A 19,843-nucleotide genomic window follows, 5' to 3' on the forward strand; every position below is an offset into this window, starting at 1 on the left:
TCTGCACACAGCAAGTGACCAATAAATATGACTCAACTCACCTACTGACTCTCACGTGCAATACACCAAGAGAAGGCTTTAGAGATCGGGAGAAAAGAACAGAAAAGATGGCAAGGACTTCCAGACACAAGGGAAGATCAAGAGTTTTTGGGATCCTCCGGGTGAAACGAAATTAGGATGAGGAAGACCTAGAAATGAGCTATCTTTTAGCCCTTCAGTGTTCACACATATCGATCAAAGCATTTCCACATATTTTAAGATGAGTAAAGCTATCTGTTGGTATCAGCTTTCAAGTGGGAAGCAGCAAGGCCTGGTGAAGAAAGCATGGGTTTGGGAATTTGATAACCTGGGTTCTAATTCCAGCTCTTCCACTTGCTCGCTGTGTGGTTATGCACAAGTCAACTCAATTTTCTCTGCCTTAGTTTCATAATCTGTAAAATTGGGATCGAATACCTGTTTCTTCCTCCTACTTAGGCTGTGAGCCCCATGTGGGGCAAGGACCTGGTTATCTTGAACCTACTCTAGTTCTTAGTACAGTGCTTAGCACTTTTTTTTAAAAAAAAGGTATTTGTTAAGCACTTACTATGAGCCAGGCACTGTACTAAGAGTTAAGTACTTAGAATTTTTACTATAATTAACATTTTTTTTTTAAAAAAATGTATATATTGATGTACCAGGCTCTGATTTGGTGCTGCGATAGATACCAGATAATCAGTTTGGACACAGTCTTTGTCCCACATGAGGCTCAGAGTTTTAATCCCTATTTTTAGATGAGGTGACTGAGACACAGAGAAGTGACTTGCTTAAGGTCACACAACACATAAGTGGCAGAGCTGGGATTGGAACCCAGGTCCTCTGACTCCCAGGCCTGTGCTCTTTCCCACTTGGCCATGTTGCTTCTTGTCTTCCTCCTATTGCCGTAAAACTCTCATTTCCCCGGCTCTCTTTGAATACCTTCTTTCCGGCTGCTTCTTTCCGATCACCGGCTTCCTTGGTCGCCTGACTTACAGCAGCAGGAGAAGGAACTGCTTTTTCCCCAAAAAGATCACCTTCCTCCTCTTCGTCAAAGAGGTCAGTGGCAGATTTGACTTTGGTTTAAAGAAAAAAAGAAATGATTCATTAAAATATCAGAGAGTTTAACAACAAAGAATTCCCACCTGATAAAAGGATCTGATCTGAACGCTGACAACTAGCAGGATCTTAAACCCATAATATACCAAGAGACCTTATGTTCTCTTCTTAGTATGGTTATTAGCCGCACTGAAAACCAACAGGCTAATGGAGCATCATGGCCTAATGGCTAACTCTGTCACTTGTCTGCTGTTGACCTTGGGCAAGTCAGTTGGCTTCTCTGTGCCTCAGTTGCCTCACCTGCAAAATGGGAATTAAGACTGTGGCACAGGGACTATGTCCAACCTGATTACCTTGTATCTATCCAGCACTTAGCACTGTGCCTGGCACCTAGTAAGCGATTCAATATCGTAAAAAAAAAAGTAGCAGGGTTGTCTGTACTGGGGTCTTGGCCTAGCATTTTATAGGAGAGGAGTCGGCAACACGTCTGAGAGGTGGTATTTTAGCTAAGTGCTCCAAGGACTTAATGTTGACAGTCACATCTTAACTCAAGGAACTTTGAAGAGATTCAATGATGTACCATCTGTCTAAAACAGCTACGTCAACATAACTATATCTGCTCCTCCCATTAGGGTGCTGAGTGAAACCGCTGGGCTCCCCCCCGCTGTCTTCCTGACTACTGGGCCACCTTGAGGTCCCCGCTTCCCAAGATGCACTGGGTGTGCGCAGGGCCATGGGAGATTAAACCTGGAAAGGAGGGAGGGAAAGGGAGGAAGAGAAAGAAAAGGAAAGAGGAAGAGAGAGAGGGAAAGAGGGAGGGAGGGGGGAAGGAGGGAGAAAGAGGGGAAGAAGGGAGGAAGAGTGAAGGAGAGAGGAAGAGAGGAGGAAGAGAGAGGGAAGGAGGGAGGGAGAATGAGGAGGAAGGAGGGAGAACGAGGAGGAAGGAGGGGAGAGAGGGAGAAGGAGGGAGAGAGGGAGAAGGAGGGAGGGAGGGGGGAAGGAGGGAGGGAGAGGGGAAAGGAGGGAGGGAGGGAGAGAGAGGAGAAAGGAGGGAGGGAAAGGAGGGGAAAGGAGGGAGGGAAAGGAGGGGAAAGGAGGGAGGGAAAGGAGGGAGAGAGAGAGGAAATGAGGGAGAGAAAGGGGAAAGGAGAGAGAGGGATGGAGAAAGAGGAAGGGGGGAGGAGGAGGGAGGAAGGAGAAGGGAGCAGGAGAGGGAAGGAGAGGGAGAAGGGGGAAAGGGAGGTTGGAGGGTGTTGTGTGTGTTGGTGTTTCCTCCACAAATATAACAGTGGGCAATTCTGTTTGTTCCTGGACTCTTGATGATCCAGGCAGCTACAGGCTGAGGCCCCTACAGCTCTCCTTTCCACCAGATTTGCTGGACTCTCAACTTTGTCTTCTGTGCTGTTCTACGTTTATATTATTTCATCTTTCCTGCTGTGTCTGTCACCAAATCTTCCCCCTACTTCTTCTTACATTATGAGCCCCTCCTACAGGGCCAGATATTGAATCTAATTCTCACCCACTTCCCCCCCCCGCCCCACAGTCCTTATTCATTCATTCAAATTTATTGAGTGCTTACTGCGTGCAGAGCACTGTACCAAGTGCTTGGAAAGTACAGTTCCAAGCTTAGTACAGTGCTGAACATTGTAGGGGTTTATTAAATATTAAGACAACTCCTACTACTTATCAATGATCTGTAAGTAGTTTCCAGTGATAGACACTAACATTGCAATTGCTCATGCAGCTTTCTGCCCGGAATCCAGTATTGTACCCTCCCAAGCATTTAGTACAGTGCTCTGCACATAGTAGGCCTTTAATACACATCACTCACGGTTTCAATTCCAGGTCTCTGATAAGACAAGAGAGCTGGAAAGTCAGAATGCTGGCTTTCAGGTCTGTTAGATCTCTCTTCCCCTAGTTCTCACCCCTCACTAAATTTCCTGCCCGGCCTCACTCCCAAACTCAAAATGAAAGATGGCACCTAAGGAAATTTTATGACTTCCAGTAATGGCCTGATGCTAAAATCAGAGTCTATTTCATTGGCATATTAATTTGCCTGGATGTGAAAGCTATTCATCACTCTGTACCTCTTCTGTCTAAAAAGTTACATTATTTTGCCATTTTCTCCTCTTCCCCCAGGAATGCTGAACTTGGCAGCGCAGCCCCAAAGCCTATGGCCTAGACAGAGCATGGCAGTAAGTAGATAAGCCCAACTGGAATGTACAGAGTGCATCCAGGTGTCTGTTCTGGTCTCCCCTTTCTGATCCCTGTAAAAAAGCTGTTTTAAATGAAAAGCCTCAAACTAAAGCAGCAGCATGGCTTAGTGGGTTGAACCCGGGCCTGGAAGTCAGTAGGACCCGGGTTCTAAACCCAGCTCCACCATTTGTCAGCTGTGCCACCTTGGGCTAGTCACTTTACTTCTCTGTATCTCACGTATCTCATCTGTAAAACAGGGATTAAGAATGTGAGCCCTATTTCCTCCCATAGCTTCAACTATCACCTCTTTGCAGATGACATCCAAATCTTCATCTCCAGCCCTAAACTCTCTTCAGTCTCGCACCTCCTCCTCCTTTCAAGACATCTCTACTTGCAAGTCTTCCCATTACCTCAAACTTAACATGTCCAAAACAGAACTCCTTATCTTCCCACCCAAACCCTGTCCTCCCCGACTTTCCCATCACTGGCACCACTAGCCTTCCTGTCTCATAAGCCTGTAACCTTGGCGTTATCCTTGATTCCTCTATCTCATTTACCCCACATATTCAATCTATCGCCAAATCCTGTCGTTCCCACCCTCACAACATGGCTAAAATCTGCCTTTTCCTATTCATCCAAACTACTACCACGTTAATACAATCACTCATTCTGCCTGGATGACTGTATCAGCCTCCTTGCTGACCTCCCAGCCTCCTGTCTCTCCCCACTCCAGTCCACACTTCACTTGGCTGCCCGGATCATTTTGCTACAAAAACGTTCAGGACAAGTCACCCTCCTCAAGAAACTCGAGTGGTTGTCCATCCACTTCCATATCTAATAAAAACTCTTCACTATTTGCTTTAAAGCTCTCCATCACCTTGCCCCCTTCTACCTCACCTCCCTTCTCTCCTTCTACAATCCAGTCCGCACACTTCGCTTCTCTAGTGCCGCTAACCTTCTCACTGTGCCTCCATCTCACCTGTTTCCCCGCCGACCCTTAGCCCACGCCCAGCCTCTGGCCTGGAACGCCCTCCCTCCTCAAATCCCTCCTCAATTACTCTCCTCCCCTTTGAACCTTTATTGAAGGCATACCTCCTCCAAGAGGCCTTCCCAGACTAAGCTCCACTTTTCCTCATCTCCCACTCCCTTCAGTGTCGCCCTGACTTGCTTCCTTTGCTCTTCCCCCTTTACCAGACCTACAGCACTTACGTATAGATCTGTCATTTTATTTATTTGTAATGACCGTAAGCTTGTTTGTGCACAGGGAATGTCACGGTTTACTGCTGCATTATACTTTCCCAAGTGCTTAGTCCAGTGCTATGCACGCAGTAAGTGCACAATAAATACCACCGAATGAATGGATGCGGGACATTGATTGTGTACCATCTGATTAGTTTACACCTACCCCAGCATTTAGAACAGTGCCTGGCACATAGTAAGTGCTTAACATACACCATTTAAAAAAAAGGAAGGAATTCCAGACCTGTTAGAGCTGGTTTGCTGTTAGATGCAACAAAAAAGTCGTCATTGTCGTCATCATCATCAAAGAGGCCACCGGGAACTGGGGGATGCGGGGTTTTTGCTGGCGTGGGGCCAACGGGCTTCTGAAGCTCCTTTGGTGACATAACTGAAGAAGTACCGAACATGTCAGCACTGCCTGGGGTTCGGGGAGGAAGAAAAAGGGGTTGACAGACCGCAAGCATACTTGAATCTCCTCTACTCTGGAAAATGTCCCCAGAAGCAACGAGGATGTTTTCCCTTCAACCCCAGAACAAATATCCCTTGACTCTCCCACTTTGATTCTCCGCTGCCACACATTTCATTCATTCATTCATTCATTCAATCTTATTTATTGAGCGCTTACTGTGTGCAGAGCATTGTATTAAGCGCTTGGAAAGTACAATTCAGCAATAAAGAGAGACAATTTCTGCCCACACCAGGCTTACAGTCTAGAAGGGGGGAGACAGAGAGCAAAACAAGTAAACAGGCATCAATATAAACAGAATTATACATATATTCATATACACATAAGTGCTGAGGGGTGGGGAAAGGGAGGTAGAGCAAAGGGAGCAGGTTGAGGTGATGGGGAAGGGAGGGGATGCTGAGGAAAAGGAGGGCTTAATCTGGGAAGGCCTCTTGGAAGAGGTGAGGCTTGAGTAGGGCTTTGAAGCAGGCAAGAGTGATTCCATTTTCCACTGGGAACTGTTCAACCAGCAACAACCCAAACAGCAACAGGAGTTAGTTAGCCTGTTTGGAATGCTGACCTCACCTAAGTACTCAACTGGATTTATGGAGTGATTACTGTGTGCAGGGCACTGTAGTAAGCACTTGGGAGAGTACAATATTATAGAGTTGGTAGACACGTTCCCTGCCCACATCGAGCTTATGGTCTAAAGGGGGAGGCAGATGTTAATATAAATATATTACAGATATGTAGATGAGAGCTGGGAAGCTGAGGGTGGGGTGAATTAAGGGTAGAAATCCAAGTGCCAGGGTGAGGAAGAAGGAAGGGGGACAAAAGGAAATGAGGGCTTAATCAGGGAAGGCCTCATTGAGGAGAAGTGCCTGATAGGAAGACCTTGGTACAGTACCTGGCACATAGTAAGCGTTTAATAAATACCATAATAATAATAATGACAGTGATTATTATTAAGAGGGAGGGAGCTCCAGGCCAGAAGGAGGATGTGACTGAGGGGTTGGTGGTGAAAAAGACAAGATCTCCAGGCCCCAGAGGACCTTCAGCTAAGAGCATTGAGGGTGCACCTAAAGTCCAGGCAGGAGCTCTCCTCACAGTGGACTGCCTAGCCCAAAAAGCCAGCCCCATCAATGAATAAGCCCCATTTTAAGGCTGCGAGTGATCTGTGTAATCTCCTTATACTCCTTCCAACAACGAATATCTACTCTTACGGTATTATAAATATTGGTTTTCACTTTAAAATGATTCAATAACAAAAAGAAAATTATCTGCCCAGAAGCAGTGTTGTCTACTGGATAAGGCACAGGTCTGGAAGACAGAGGACCCTAGGTTCTAACCTTGGCTCCACCACTTGTCTGTTGTGTGACCTTAGGCAAGTCACTTAACTTCTCTGTGCCTAAACACCCTCATCTGTAAAATTCATTCATTCATTTAATCGTATTTATTGAGGGCTTACTGTGTGCAGAGCACTGTACTAAGCACTTGGAAAGTACAATTCAAAGACAAATAGAGACAATCCCTGCCCACATCGGGCTGTGAGCCCCATGTGGGACACAGACTGTGCCCAATCGGATTATTCGGTATCAACCCCAGTGCTTAGTACAGTGCCTGGCACATAGTATGCACTTAAATACCATTAAAAATAAACAAAATCACAACTAGAAAAACTGACATGGCTCCAACTGGGAGTTTCTTTCCGAATTTGGAGGATGAAGCATCTAGAACAAACTAAGAAGGAGAAGAGCAATGTTTCAAGAGGTCGAAAATTAACTTTCTACTAACACACCTTCTTCTAAACTACAAGCAATGGCCTAGGAAGAAACTGTAGACTTCAAATACTGTTTTCTTTTTAACTTTTCCTTCTGTGTCTCAACTGTGAGTTACATTTAAAGTTCCAAGCAGTTCTTGTATAAAACATATAAGTAGAGAAGCAGAGTCCCCTAGTGGAAAGAGCAGACCTGGAAGCCAAAGGCTCTGGGTTATAACCTTGGCTCCACCACCTGACTGTTGTGTGACTTTAGGCAAGTCACTTATCTTCTCTGTGCCTCAGTTTTCTCATGTGAAGAGTCAATACCTGTTCCTCCTCCTACTTAGACTGTGAGCTCCTTATGGGACAGAGACTGTGTTCAACATGATTAACTTGTATCTACCTTAGTGCTTAGAACAGTGCTTGGCACACAGTACTTTAAAAAAAAAGTCATTATTATCAATATTATTATTATTCCCATTACTGAGTCATCACAGTTGAGGTGGATTTAAGATGCCTTTAAAATGGCAGAATACGACTAAGATGCACATTAAATTGCAAATGATTATCACTAACTGGAAGCAAGCGAGGCTTAATGAAAGAGCGCATGCCTGGTAGTTAGAGGACCTGGATTCTAATCTTCATTTGCCACTTGTCTGCTGTGTGACCTTGCGCAGGTCATTTCACTTCCCAATGCTTCAGTTTCCTCGTTTCTAAAATAGGGATGACATTCCTGTCCTTCCTCCTATTTAGATCCTGAGCTCCATTTTAGGGCAGGGACTGTGGCCGATCTCGTTATACCCCAACGCTTAGTACATTGCTGAGAACACAGTAAGCAGTCAATACATACCCAATTATTATTATTATTATTAATTGGCTCTATCAAAGCTTCAGCTGAGAACAGCTTCTTAACAAACCTAGGTCCAAATCCATCTTTGCCAACATAAGATTCTTCTCCAGTTCTGCTCTGTTCTTCTTTCCCATCCCCCTCTGCTACAAGTATTGTCACAATGTGCAGATTACAAACCTTCCCTTTTCTTCAACCTTTCACAGGCCTAGTCTGCACTGAGCTACCCTAAATTGTCTTTAGAAAATTCCAACTACTTTTGTTTTCCCTCTCATGGCCAACAACCCTCTGGAAATAAGTTCAGTGCCCCGGTGGCAATAGAATCGTTGAGAATCTGAGTTTCTTTTAGCCAAAGAGATGGTGACTACCCTTGGGCTCAAACTAATCTTACCTCCGTTAGTTGGGGATGGTACTTCTTCACTTTCTTTTGGTGCTTCAGCAAAGAGATCACTCTGATGACAGTGGAGTTGGCGTGGGAGTTGTGGTAGATGGTGAAAAGAGAGAAAAAAAATTCAGAGCATTACCTTTTTTTCCATTCGATGAGATGTCATCCAGTCAATCAATTGATCAATGGTATTTTTTGACAGTTCCTGAACTGTACTAAATGCTTGGGAAAGCAGATTTGGTAGAGAAGTATGGCCTAGTGGAAAGAGCACAGGCCTGGTAGTCAGAGGACTTGGATTCTAATCCCAGCTTGCCACTTGTCTGCTGTGTAACCTTAAGCAGTCATTTCACTTCTCGGTGCCTTGGTTTCCTCATCAGCAAAATAGGGATGAAATACCTATTCTTCCTCCTACTTAGACTGTGAGGAGCTTACAGTCTTGATGGAGAGATGAGACTTAATATATATTAAAAAAATGGACATAAGTACTGTGAGGTTGAGGTGAATATAAAGTGCTTAAAAGGTTCAGATGAAGGCCCTTTTCAATCAGTGGTATTTAGTGAGTGCTTACTATTGTGCAGACCACTGTATTAAGTGCTTAGGAGAATACAACAGAGTCAGCAGATAGATTCCCTGCCTATATTAAGCTTACAATCTAGCACGGGAGACAGCCATTAGTATAAATAATTTTTAATGTATAATTTAAAGATATGAACTTCATATGTTGTGGGCTTGAGGGTGGAATGAATATCAAAAGGCCAAAGGTCACAGATCCAAGGACAGAAACAATGCAGAAAGGAGAGGAAGCCACTTCTTGGGCGGAACAAAAAAAAAAAAGGAGGTTTATTGTTCAGAAACTGTTAAAGCATATGCTCTTGATTCACCAATCATACCCTTCTTTTGCTAATATACAGGAAACACCGTCTCCCCCTCTAGACTGTAAATTCCTTGTAGCAGGGACCATGTCTTCCAACTCCTAATATACTGTACTTTCCCAAGTGCTCACTACAGTGCTCTACACATAGTAAGTACTCCATAAATAATACTGATTGAATGGGTTCCTGAAAACTGTGTCTTAAAGTCTAAGTCAGAAGAAATTTTCTCATAGGAACAGTGCTATAAAATGGGGGCGGTAGGGTTTGGCGTGGGGGTTAAGGGGAGTCTGTTCCTGAACTAAGGATGAATACCCTATTATTGCCAGAATTGTGTACTCAGTCAATTAGAGATGAACAACATTAGAGTACTATAATTGTATTAAAATGGAGAGGCATCACATTTATTACTATTATTGTATTGAAGTGCTTACTATGTGCCAGGCACTGTACCAAGCACTGGGGGTGGATACAAACAAATCAGGTGGCACACAGTCCCTGTACCAAATGGGGCTCATAGTTTCAATCCCTATTTTACAGATGAGGTACCTGAGGCCCAGAGAAGTGAAGTGACTTGCCCAAGGTCACAGAGCAGACAAGTGGTAGAGCCAGGACTAAAACTAATGTCCAGTATGGGTAGTTGGCTTTTACGTCACCAGAAAGAAAAGAGTCGTGACTCCATCTGATTAGCGCCTTGAGGACAGGGATGTGTCTACCAGCTCATACTCGGACTGTATTTTCCCAGACGCTTAGTACAATGATCTGTACACAGTAAGAACTCAATGAATATGACTGATAGATTGATCTGGGGATCCTTCTTCCCCAGCTCCTGGCTTCTCCTATCTTCATACAACCCACAAATTCAACCTGTCACTAAATCCTGTTGGTTCAACCTTCGCAATGTCACTAAAACTGTGACTCTTTCCTCTACATCCAAACTTTTATACTGATTCAAGCATTTTTTCTATCCTGCCTCTACCATTGCAGCAGTGTCCTTGCTGAATACCCTGCTTCCTGCTATCTCTCCCCGCTCCAGTCCATACTTCATTCTGCTCCCCAGATTATTTTTCTTTTAAAACAAAAAACGAAAAAAACCCCAAAAAGTTCAGCCCCTATTTCCCCACTCCTTAAGAACCTTCAGTGGCTTCCCATTCACCTCCACATCAAACAGCAACTCCTTCCCATTGACTATAAAACAATCACCTTGCCCCCTCCCTTCCTATCTCGCTGATTTCCTACTCCGACCCAGCCCACCCAATTCATTCCTCTAAATGCTGACCTACTCACTGTACCTTGATCTTTTCTACCTCACCACCATGGCATTTGTTAAGCGCTTACTTTATGCCAGGCACTGGACTAAGCATTGGGGTGGATACAAGCAAATTGGGTTGGACACGGTCCCGTCCCACGTGAGGCTCGCAGTCTCAATCCCCATTTTACAGAGGAGGTAACTGAGGCACAGAGAAGTGAAGTGCCTTGCGCCCAAGGTCACACAGCAGACAAGTGGTAGAGCAGGATTAGAACTCAGGCCCTTCCGACTCCCATGCCCGTGCTCTATCCATTTAGCAATTTTTGCTTGTTCCAGTTTGTCAACCTCTTTGGGCCCCTCCTTTCCCAACCCAGACAATCAGAATGCTGGAATTTCTGATAGGAAATATGATTGCTGCACTCAAATACTCCATGAAGCAGTGAAACAATAATGTAACAGTAATAACAGTGAAATCTGTGAAGCACTATGTGCCTGGCACATAGTAAGTGCTTAGTGGATTTAAAAATGTACTTCCTCTGCAATGGGGTAGCTACAAGATGATTAGGTCAAACCAAGTCCTTGTCCCACATGGGGCTCACAGCCTAAGGGGGAGAGGTAACAGGTACTGAATCTCTATTGTACAGAGGAGGAAACTGAGGTACAGACAAGTGAAATGACGTGCCCAAGGTCAACCAGCAGGGATGTGGCAGAATCGGGATTAGAATCCTGGTCCTCTGACTCCCAGGCCCTGCTCTTTTCACTAGCTACGGCTGCCATGAAAAAATAAAAGGAAAGAGTAGGCTTACGATACAACATGGCTAATTTCTGTTAGATATTCAGGGGACCTTAAACTAAAGAGATTCCTTAGCGAGTCCTGCTCATGCGATCTGGAAAATCCCTTTGGAATTCCACCTTGCCAGACACTTGTTGGGTCAGAGCCCTTTCTGATACACTGAACCTACTTTTAACGTCCATCTCTCCCCGTAGACTGTAAGCTCCCTGTGGACAGAGATTCCATGATGATGATCATGGTATTTGTTAAGCGCTTACTATATGCCAAGCACTGTTCTAAGTACTGGGGTAGTTACAAGGTAATCAGGTGGTGCCACGTGGGGCTCACAGTCTTAATCCTTATTTTATAGATGAGGTCACTGAGGCCCAGAGAAGTGAAGTGACTTGTCCAAAGTCACACAGCAGACAAGTGGCGGAGCCGGGATTAGAACCCATGACCTCTGACTCCCAAGCCCGGGGTTCTACCACTAAGCCACGCGAGTTTGCCCAACCACATCGAGTGGTGAAGTTTAAGAGGATTATTCCATAATGTGTTTGCTTTTGTACTGGCTAAGAAGTGTGCAGATCTGTGTTTGTATTGGTATGTCTGTGTTGATATTCCTTTTGGTGTGTGCTTTTGGGTTTTTTGTCAGTGCCTGTGTATTTGAGTAAAAGACTGCCGTACTATGTAAATGGAACAGTGAACGGATGCGACAAAATCATATTTGCATTTTCCCAAGTGCTTTGCACAGTGCTCTGCAAATAGCAATTGCTCAATAAATACTGTTGACTGATTGAGATGATGGTGTTGCAGACAATCAGGGGCGTTGACAACTTCAGGACAATTTATAAGGGTAGATGAATGGAAAAAAAAAAAGGGGTATTGCCTATGGTGGGGCTCGATCTTTCTGTCAAAATGAGGTGATCGCTGCTCTTCACTCTAATAGCCAAGAGGATGAGGATACATTACTTCGTTAAATGATGTTCCGTTAGCCTGTAAGCTCCTTGAGCGCATGGGTTGGGTCTACCCACTGAATGGTGCCTTTCCAAGTGCTCAGAATAGTCTGTCACAAGAAGTAAACGGTCAGTAAATAGGACTGATTGATTATTTGAACCCGGCAAGATTTCAAGGGCTATGTTGTGGGGAGGGAAGTCCTCTCCTAGCTTCATGGCAATTACATGCAACTCTATTTACCTGGGTTCTAATCCAAGCTCTGCCACTTACCTGTTGTGTGACCTTGGGCAGGTCACTTCACTTCGCCCCAGTTTTTGTAGCTGTAAAATGGGGACTCGGTACCTCTTCTCCCTCCCCTTCAGACTGTGAGCCCCATGTGGGACAGGGACTATGTCACGCCTATCTTATATCTACCCCAGCATTTGCCAATAGTATGTGCTTAACCAATACCATGCTTATTATTACTATTATCTACCCTCCACTAACCTCATCATCATCAAAGAGTCCTCTCCCTCCACTAAACAGGCCCCCTTTAGAACCAAACGGTGAGAAGTCTTCATCCGTCAGTTTGGGTGGTTTGAATATGTCATCCTCTTCATCTAACAAAACAGAAAAAAACACACCACGTTTCAGAGTGACAAATGGAGATTTCTTTCACAACCAACTCTTCAGTCTCTACGTAATGATGACAATCTGGGTCGGAGGAAAAGATGAGTCTTTTTCCATCCTAGGGCACAGTGAACATTTGTGCAGACACGACATTCTTCCCCTGGTCCTTTAACACACACGTTATTTAGGTGCGGTCCTTCTATACTGAAAGCTAGTCCTCTAGACTGTAAGCTCACTGTGGGCAGGGAAATGTGCCTACCAATTCTGTTGCATTGTACTCTCCCTAGCGTTTAGTACAGTGCTCTGCACACAGTTATCATTCAATAAATACCACGGATTGACACTGATCACAAAATTCTTTACGCGATGAGGCTTACCGTCGGAGGGAACTTTTCTGACTTCCTTCTTCTCTTTCACCCGCTTCTTCGTTTTTGCTTCCCCTGAGGATGTGGCTCAAAAAAGCAGTTTACAGTTTACTTAAAGGCTCTACGGCAGACGGCATTTCTTACCTAGGGCCAACGCTAATGTCAACTCATTCTCAATTGCATTAGCTCAAAATCTGAGTTTGCTACTGGCATTTTACTTCTTCAAGTACCAGGACCCGATTTCATTCTTACCGGCTTGGAACTACGGCCGAGCCACACGGTGATTCCTTGAGCCTGAGCTACTGACCCTTCGTAGCTAAGACCCGTCTGGGCCCTCGAATGAGATGTAAATTAAGCCGGAGCCCTGTGCCGTTACTTTTGGAAGGCACGCTACAGTAAGGGCCCTTCAGGTGGAAAGTGAGAGATGGAATGCTGCGGATATAAACATCCATTCTCCCTTCCCTTAGTTATAAGTCTCCCATGGGATAGGGCAGTGTCTGACTTGATTATCTTGAATCTAACCCAGTGCTCAGCACAGTACTTGGCATACGGTAATAATAATTATGTTACTTGTTAAGTGCTTACTAAGCAGCATGGTTCAGTGGAAAGAGCCTGGGCTTGGGAGTCAGAGGTCATGGGTTCTAATCCCACCTCCGCCGCTTGTCAGTCGTGTGACTTTGGGCCAGTCACGTAACTTCTCTGTGCCTCAGTTACCTCATCTGTAAAATGGGGATTAAGACTGTAAGCCCCATGTGGGACAACCTGATCACCTTGTATCCACCCCCAGCGCTTAGAACAGTGCTTTGCACATAGTAAACGCTCAACAAATGCTATCATCATTATTATTATTATGTGCCAAGCACAGTTTTAAGTACTGGGGTATATACAAGTTAATCAGGTTGGACACAGTCCCTGTCCCACATTGGGCTCACACTGTGAATCCCCATTTTTTTTTACAGGTGAGGTAACTGAGGCCCAGAGAAGTGAAGTGACTTGCCCCAGGTCACACGGCAGACAAGTGGTGGAGCCGGGACTAGAACCCATGACTTTCTGACTCCCAGGCCCATGCTCTATCCACTGTGCCATGCTGCTTCTCCACATAGTGTTCAAACGCCACACTTTTCATTATTATTTAGTCTCTTCTGACTTACTCATTGGCTCATCATCTGTCTTGCCTGTCTTGTCCCCTTTGATCCGGGCTGCCAGCTCATCGGCAAATGATGTCGGTCTCTCCTTTTTGAGCTACGAGACAAAAAAGAGATTCAACACCTGCTCTCCTTCCTACTTAGACTGTGAGCTCCATGAGGGACGGGCCTGTGTTTGACCTGATTATCTTATAACTACTCCAGTGCTTATTCCATAATAAACTCTTATTAGAAAATATTACAGTTACTATTATTAGTGAGCACTGGTAGTTAAAGGAGCAACAACTGACCAGCGTGTCCAAGTGGAAAGAACCCGGTCTTGGGAGTCAGAGGATCTGACTTAGTACAGTGCTTTGCGCACAGTAAACAATCAATAAATACGACTGAATGAACTGAGTTTTAATCCTGCCACTGCCACCTGCCTGCTGTGAGACCATGGCAAACCATTTTGCTTCCCAGTGCCTCAGTTACCTCATCTGTAAAATGGGAATTATGACTGGGAGCCTCATGTGGGACATGGACTATGTCCAATTTGATGATGTTATATATACCCCGGTGCTTAGTACAGTGCCTGGCACCTAGTAAGCACTTAAAAACCATAAGAAACTCCCATCAAGCCCCCTGAGGCTAAGAAAAAAAGTCAAGATTTCTGCTACACAGGTGAATGTAGGAGGGCTGGAAGATGTTTCCACTTTCTAGAAAACTCATACTTCTGCTCTGAATTTTTCAAGCATCTACCAGTGTACTGACAACAATTTAGGCTAGTGGGTTACTTAGCGTGAAGTCATATAATGGGGGAAGAGGAATAAGCATCATCATTGGTACTTAGCGCTACTGAGTGCAGACCACTGTATTAAGCACTTGGGAGCGTACAATACATCAGAGTGGAAAGACACATTCCCTGCCCAAGAGTATACTTAAGCAAAAAAAATTAACAACAAAAAACAACAACTAAAATAAAACCCATCCCACAAACCAATAAATGTTCCCAGGAGAAATGATGTTTGCAAGCAATCTAAGATGCTTGAGACAGTAGAGGATTAAGTGCAATGGAAGAGCAAATGCTCCGTACAGAACTTGGTAAGAAGCGGGGACGATACAGAAAATGAGTCAACAGGGAACCGGATGCCTAGAATCGTGGCTATAGTTCTCTTACGCCTCTAGGTCTTTCCACATCAGTTCCGTCTTCCTCCTCCTCCTCTTCCTTCTCTGATTCACAGCCATCGTCATCTTCCTCTTCATCACTCAGTGTCGGGCGCTGTTGAGGGAGAATCGAGGCAACGGGGTTAGAAACACGAAAGTCAAATCCTAGGTGCCGATCAAGAGACTTTTTCGGGATCAAAAGGGCCCTCTGAAGCCGCCGTTCATAAACGGAACTGATTTTTCAGGATCTATTTCTGTTTAACTTGAAAGAAGCTCCTTTTCCTCTGGATCACTCCATGGCAGACATTTGAGCGCTATGTGCAGAGTGCTGTACTACGTACTTGCAAAGAACCTGGGATTCGGTTGACTGTTAAAAGACACTTTCTAAGTGTGAATGTGAGCCCCTTCAGGAAAGACTACCACTTCACCTTACCGGAGACACAGGCAGTGGCCAAGCCGATTATCCCTCCAGATTGTAGACTCGCTGTGGGCAGGGAACATGTCTACCAACTAACTCTCCCAAGCGTCGTGCCCACAGTAAGAGCATCATAAATACCACTGATTGAGTGACTGATCTGGATTCAGCTGAGGGGAAATGAAATGGACAAACAAGCAAATAAGTAAAGTTGGGACTCTTTTGCCAATCAAAATACTCTTCCTCCTTTTGTTCACAGTCTTTTTCCACTAGTGGACTATCCAGGTTTATTCACTCAATCGTATTTATTGAGCGCTTACTGTGTGCAAATCACTTTACTAAGCGCTTGGAAGAGTATGATACAACAAGAAACAGACACTTTTTCCCCTGCCCACAACAAGTTTATGTGGGTAATGCTGAGGAACCTAAAGCAAGGCAAGGAACCCGTTTTCTCCAGAAGGAAAAATGGCTTAGCATTTTTAAATGTAGGATTGATTGTTCAAACTGGTTGAATCCCAACTTCCTTGTTCATCGATTTCATCAGTCTCAGTCAAGAATGTGCCGAGAGGAAATATTCACAGCTATCCGGTCAGGTTCTTTTGCAAGGTTTAGCTTTACCGTTTTCTGATCGTCACCACTCTGATTGCCAAAATCGTCTTCGGATTCCTAGAATATAAATAGGTGCTTTTATTAACACTGGCTTCAACACACACACACCCACACCTTCCCCACGCCCCCACCCCAAAGCTCATTCTTATTTGGAATCAAGAATTGGTTCCAGCAATTTCATTCCTAAAGCCGATCTACAAACTTGTCCTTTAGCATCACTGTCCAAACAGTAGCCAATTACTAATTAATGGTGCTACAGGGAAGGTTGCTGGTTGAACACTCTATCAAGTTTTGTTTTGTTTTTACAAGGTTTCCTTCAGCAAAGAGGCTGACTAGGATCTATCAGTCTTGAACTTGAAAGCATTTTTAATCACATTCCTCAGATTCAATCAAAAACGACCACCTTGGTTCAATTTATTTGGTCTGCAAATTTAAACTTGCCTCTCTCCCCACTCTCCAACTCTTCTAGTTGCCCTCCACCCATTTTGTGGCTATGGAATGAAACTTAAAAATTAGTCCAGTGGACAAAAGAAGCCCAGTGGGAAAAGAAGGCAGATGAGCGGTGTGGTCTAGCAGAAAGAGCAAGAGCCAGGGAGCCGGAGGATCTGGGTTCTAATCCCAGCTCTGCCACTTGTCTGCTATGTGACCCTGGGCATTTTAAGTCATTTTAACTTCTCAGGGCCTAACTTTCTTCATCTGTAAAATGGGGAATTTAATACCTGTTCCCACTCCCGTTAGATTGTGAGCCCCATGTAGGAGCAGAACTATGTCTGGCTTGATTAACTATATCTACCCCAGTACTTGGTACAGTGCTTGGCACACAGTAAATGCTTAATAACATACTAATCTTATTGTTATTATAACAGGGTTTGGGTTAACTGAAGTTTTCAGTCACCTGTGTATGATCAAAAAGAGGTAACATAAGTAAATACGCAACATAAGGTCCTCTTCTTAATGATGATTTTTGAAATTCTTTAGCTTTGTGGAATTGAATCCTGAGCTCCATTGCAGTGATCTTTTCTTCTCCTCAGAGAAAGTTTCAAATTTCTGATCTGTTTAAAATAGGCTACCAGAGCACCATAGCTAGGCTCAGGGGAAAAATGGGCAAGAATACCAACAGCAGTAAAATGATTCTCTCCTTTGAGCCTAAAATCAACCCAGCCAAGCAAAACACACCCGGGTTCTAATCCCGGTTCCACTACTTTGCCTGTTGTGGGGGTTAGGTAAGTCAACTAACTTTTCAGTGTCTTGCCTTAGTTACTCTTGTAAAATGGGGATAAAATCCCCATTCTCCCTCCGTTTTAGACTGAGGGAGCTCTATATGGGACAAGGATTGGGTCTTATCTTCTTAGTCTCTATCAACTCTAGGGCTTTGTTAATTATAATGATAAGAATGATGATGGTATTTGTTAAGCACTTACTATGTGTCAAGCACTGTTCTAAGAGCTGCAGTAGATAAAAGGTAATCAGGTTGTCCCAAGTGGGGTTCAGAGTCTCAACCCCCATTTTACAGATGAGGGAACTGAGGTACAGAGAAGTGAAGTGACTTGCCCACAGTCACACAGCTGGTAAGTGGTGGGGCCAGTATTCGAACCCACATCCCTGATTCCCAAGCCCGGGTTCTTTCCACAAAGCTATGCTGCTTCTCACAGTGTGTTCAGTCCTTGGCATATAGTAAGGCAGTAACAAATACCATATTATTATTATCATCAGCAACAGTCCAGGCCTGTAGCAACTACTATATAAATCTGGGAATATATTTTTTCCTTTTATTGTATTTTCCCAAGTGTTTAGCACAATGCTCTGACCATAGCAGGTGTTCAACACCTGCTGTTGCTTCTGCTTAAAAAAAATTATTATTGTTCTTACATATCTAGCAGGATCATGAATTTTCCAAGCTCTCTCCTTCACCAGAAAGTTTTAGTTCAAACATTTCTAAATAACTGGCTAAGAATCATTATCATCATCAACAATGGTTTTTATTGAGCATTGTGTGCAGAGCACTATGCTGAGGGCTTCGAAGAGTACCACACAGTAGACTTGGCAGACATATTCCCTGCTCACGAGACAGAAACTACTCTGAATAAAGGTTTTTACTAATCTTTTGTGCAAGTTGGATGCCAGCCGATAACACTATCGCTCGACTCAAAGGATTACAGTGGACCCTAAAATAGTGATGCACAGGGAATAGCTCTCAATGGCTGAACTTCATCAAGATGTGGTCTTTACCACAGTGGAACATTGTACAACTGTACTGTCATTATCATCAATGGTACTGAATGCTTACTATGTGCAAAGCACTGTACTAAGCACCTGGAAGAGTAGGCAGAATACAGAAGAGTTGGCAGACATGTTCCCTGCCTGTAACAACCGTACTGTCTAGAGGGGAAAACAGACATATATGTATATGTGTGTGTGCATTCATTCATTCAATAGTATTTATTGAGTGCTCACTATGTGCAGAGCACTGTACTAAGTGCTTGGAATGTACAAATCGGTAACAGATAGAGACGGTCCCTGCCCTTTGATGGGCTTACAGTCTAATCGGGGGAGACAGACAGACAAGAACAATGGCAATAAATAGAATCAAGGGGAAGAACATCTCATTAAAACAATAGCAAATAAATAGAATCAGGGTGATGTACACCTCATTAACAAAATAAATAGGGTGATGAAGATATATACAGTTGAGCGGACGAGTATAGTGCTGAGGGGATGGGACGGGAGGGGGGAGGAGCAGAGGGAAAGCGGGGAGAAGAGGGTTTAGCTGCGGAGAGGTGAGGCGGGGGTAGAGGGAGCAGAGGGAAAAGGAGAGCTCAGTCTGGGAAGGCCTCTTGGAGGAGGTGAGCTTTAAGTAGGGTTTTGAAGAGGGGAAGAGAATGAGTTTGACAGAGGTGAGGAGGAAGGGCATTCCGGGACCGCGGGAGGACGTGTCCCAGGGGTTGTCGGTGGGATAGGCAAGAATGGGGGACGGGGAGGAGGTGGGCGGCAGAGGAGCGGAGGGTGCGGGGTCGGCAGTAAAGAGAGAAGAGAAGGGAGAAAGAGAGAAGGGAGGAGAGGTAGGAAGGGGCAAGGTGATGGAGAGCCTTGAAGCCTAGAGTGAGAAGTTTTGTGTATATATATATACATGCATATTTATATACATGTATATAAATTTATATACCCATATATATACAATTTATATACACCTTAGTATGGTGGGGACACGGGTGGGTGGATATCACATGTAAACATGAAGCAGCATGGTGATGCGGATAGAGCATGGGCCTGGGAGTTAGAAAGTCCTGGGTTCTAATCCAGCCTCCGCCACTTGTCTGCTGGGTGACCTTCACTGCACTAGGCCTCAGTTCCCTCATCTGTAAAATGGGGATTGAGACTGTGAGCACCGTGTGGGGCAGAGACTGTGTCCAAACCAATTTACTTGTATCCACCCCAGTGCTTAGTACAGTTAGAGAAGCAGTGTGTCTTAGTGGAAAGAGCACGGGCTTGGGAGTCAGAGGACTTTGCTTCTAATCCCAGTCCTGCCACTTCTCTGCTGTGTGACCTTGGGCAGGCCACTTGACTTCTCTGGGCCTCAGTTACCTCATCTATAAAATGGGGATGAAGACTGTGAGCCCCACATGCGACAGTCTGATTACTTTGTATCTACTCCAGTGTTAATAGCAGTCCTTGGCACATAGTAAGTGCTCTCCCCCTTTTAGACTATGAGCCTGTTGTTGGGTAGGGATTGTCTCTATCTGTTGCCGAACTGTACTTTCCAAGTGCTTAGTA

General features: G+C 44.5%; 1 protein-coding gene across 6 annotated transcripts in view; it reads right to left on the minus strand.

The window, feature by feature from the left end:
- WASHC2C (WASH complex subunit 2C) overlaps positions 1-19,843 on the minus strand; it is a 68,740-nt gene that overhangs the window by 31,546 nt on the left and 17,351 nt on the right. For 5 of the 6 annotated variants that reach the window (XM_029060168.2, XM_029060171.2, XM_029060167.2 and 2 more), the window contains exons 8-15: positions 16,082-16,129; positions 15,062-15,163; positions 13,912-14,002; positions 12,773-12,847; positions 12,273-12,385; positions 7,949-8,009; positions 4,751-4,924; positions 955-1,088 (exon numbers count right to left, since the gene is read on the minus strand). In XM_029060168.2, coding sequence (XP_028916001.1) covers positions 955-1,088; positions 4,751-4,924; positions 7,949-8,009; positions 12,273-12,385; positions 12,773-12,847; positions 13,912-14,002; positions 15,062-15,163; positions 16,082-16,129 — 798 coding nt within the window. The remainder of the gene's footprint in view (positions 1-954; positions 1,089-4,750; positions 4,925-7,948; positions 8,010-12,272; positions 12,386-12,772; positions 12,848-13,911; positions 14,003-15,061; positions 15,164-16,081; positions 16,130-19,843) is intronic. The other variant, XM_029060169.2, reaches the window with a different exon arrangement.

The sequence above is a fragment of the Ornithorhynchus anatinus genome, chromosome 3 (assembly GCF_004115215.2).
Source record: "Ornithorhynchus anatinus isolate Pmale09 chromosome 3, mOrnAna1.pri.v4, whole genome shotgun sequence".
NCBI lineage: Eukaryota > Metazoa > Chordata > Mammalia > Monotremata > Ornithorhynchidae > Ornithorhynchus > Ornithorhynchus anatinus.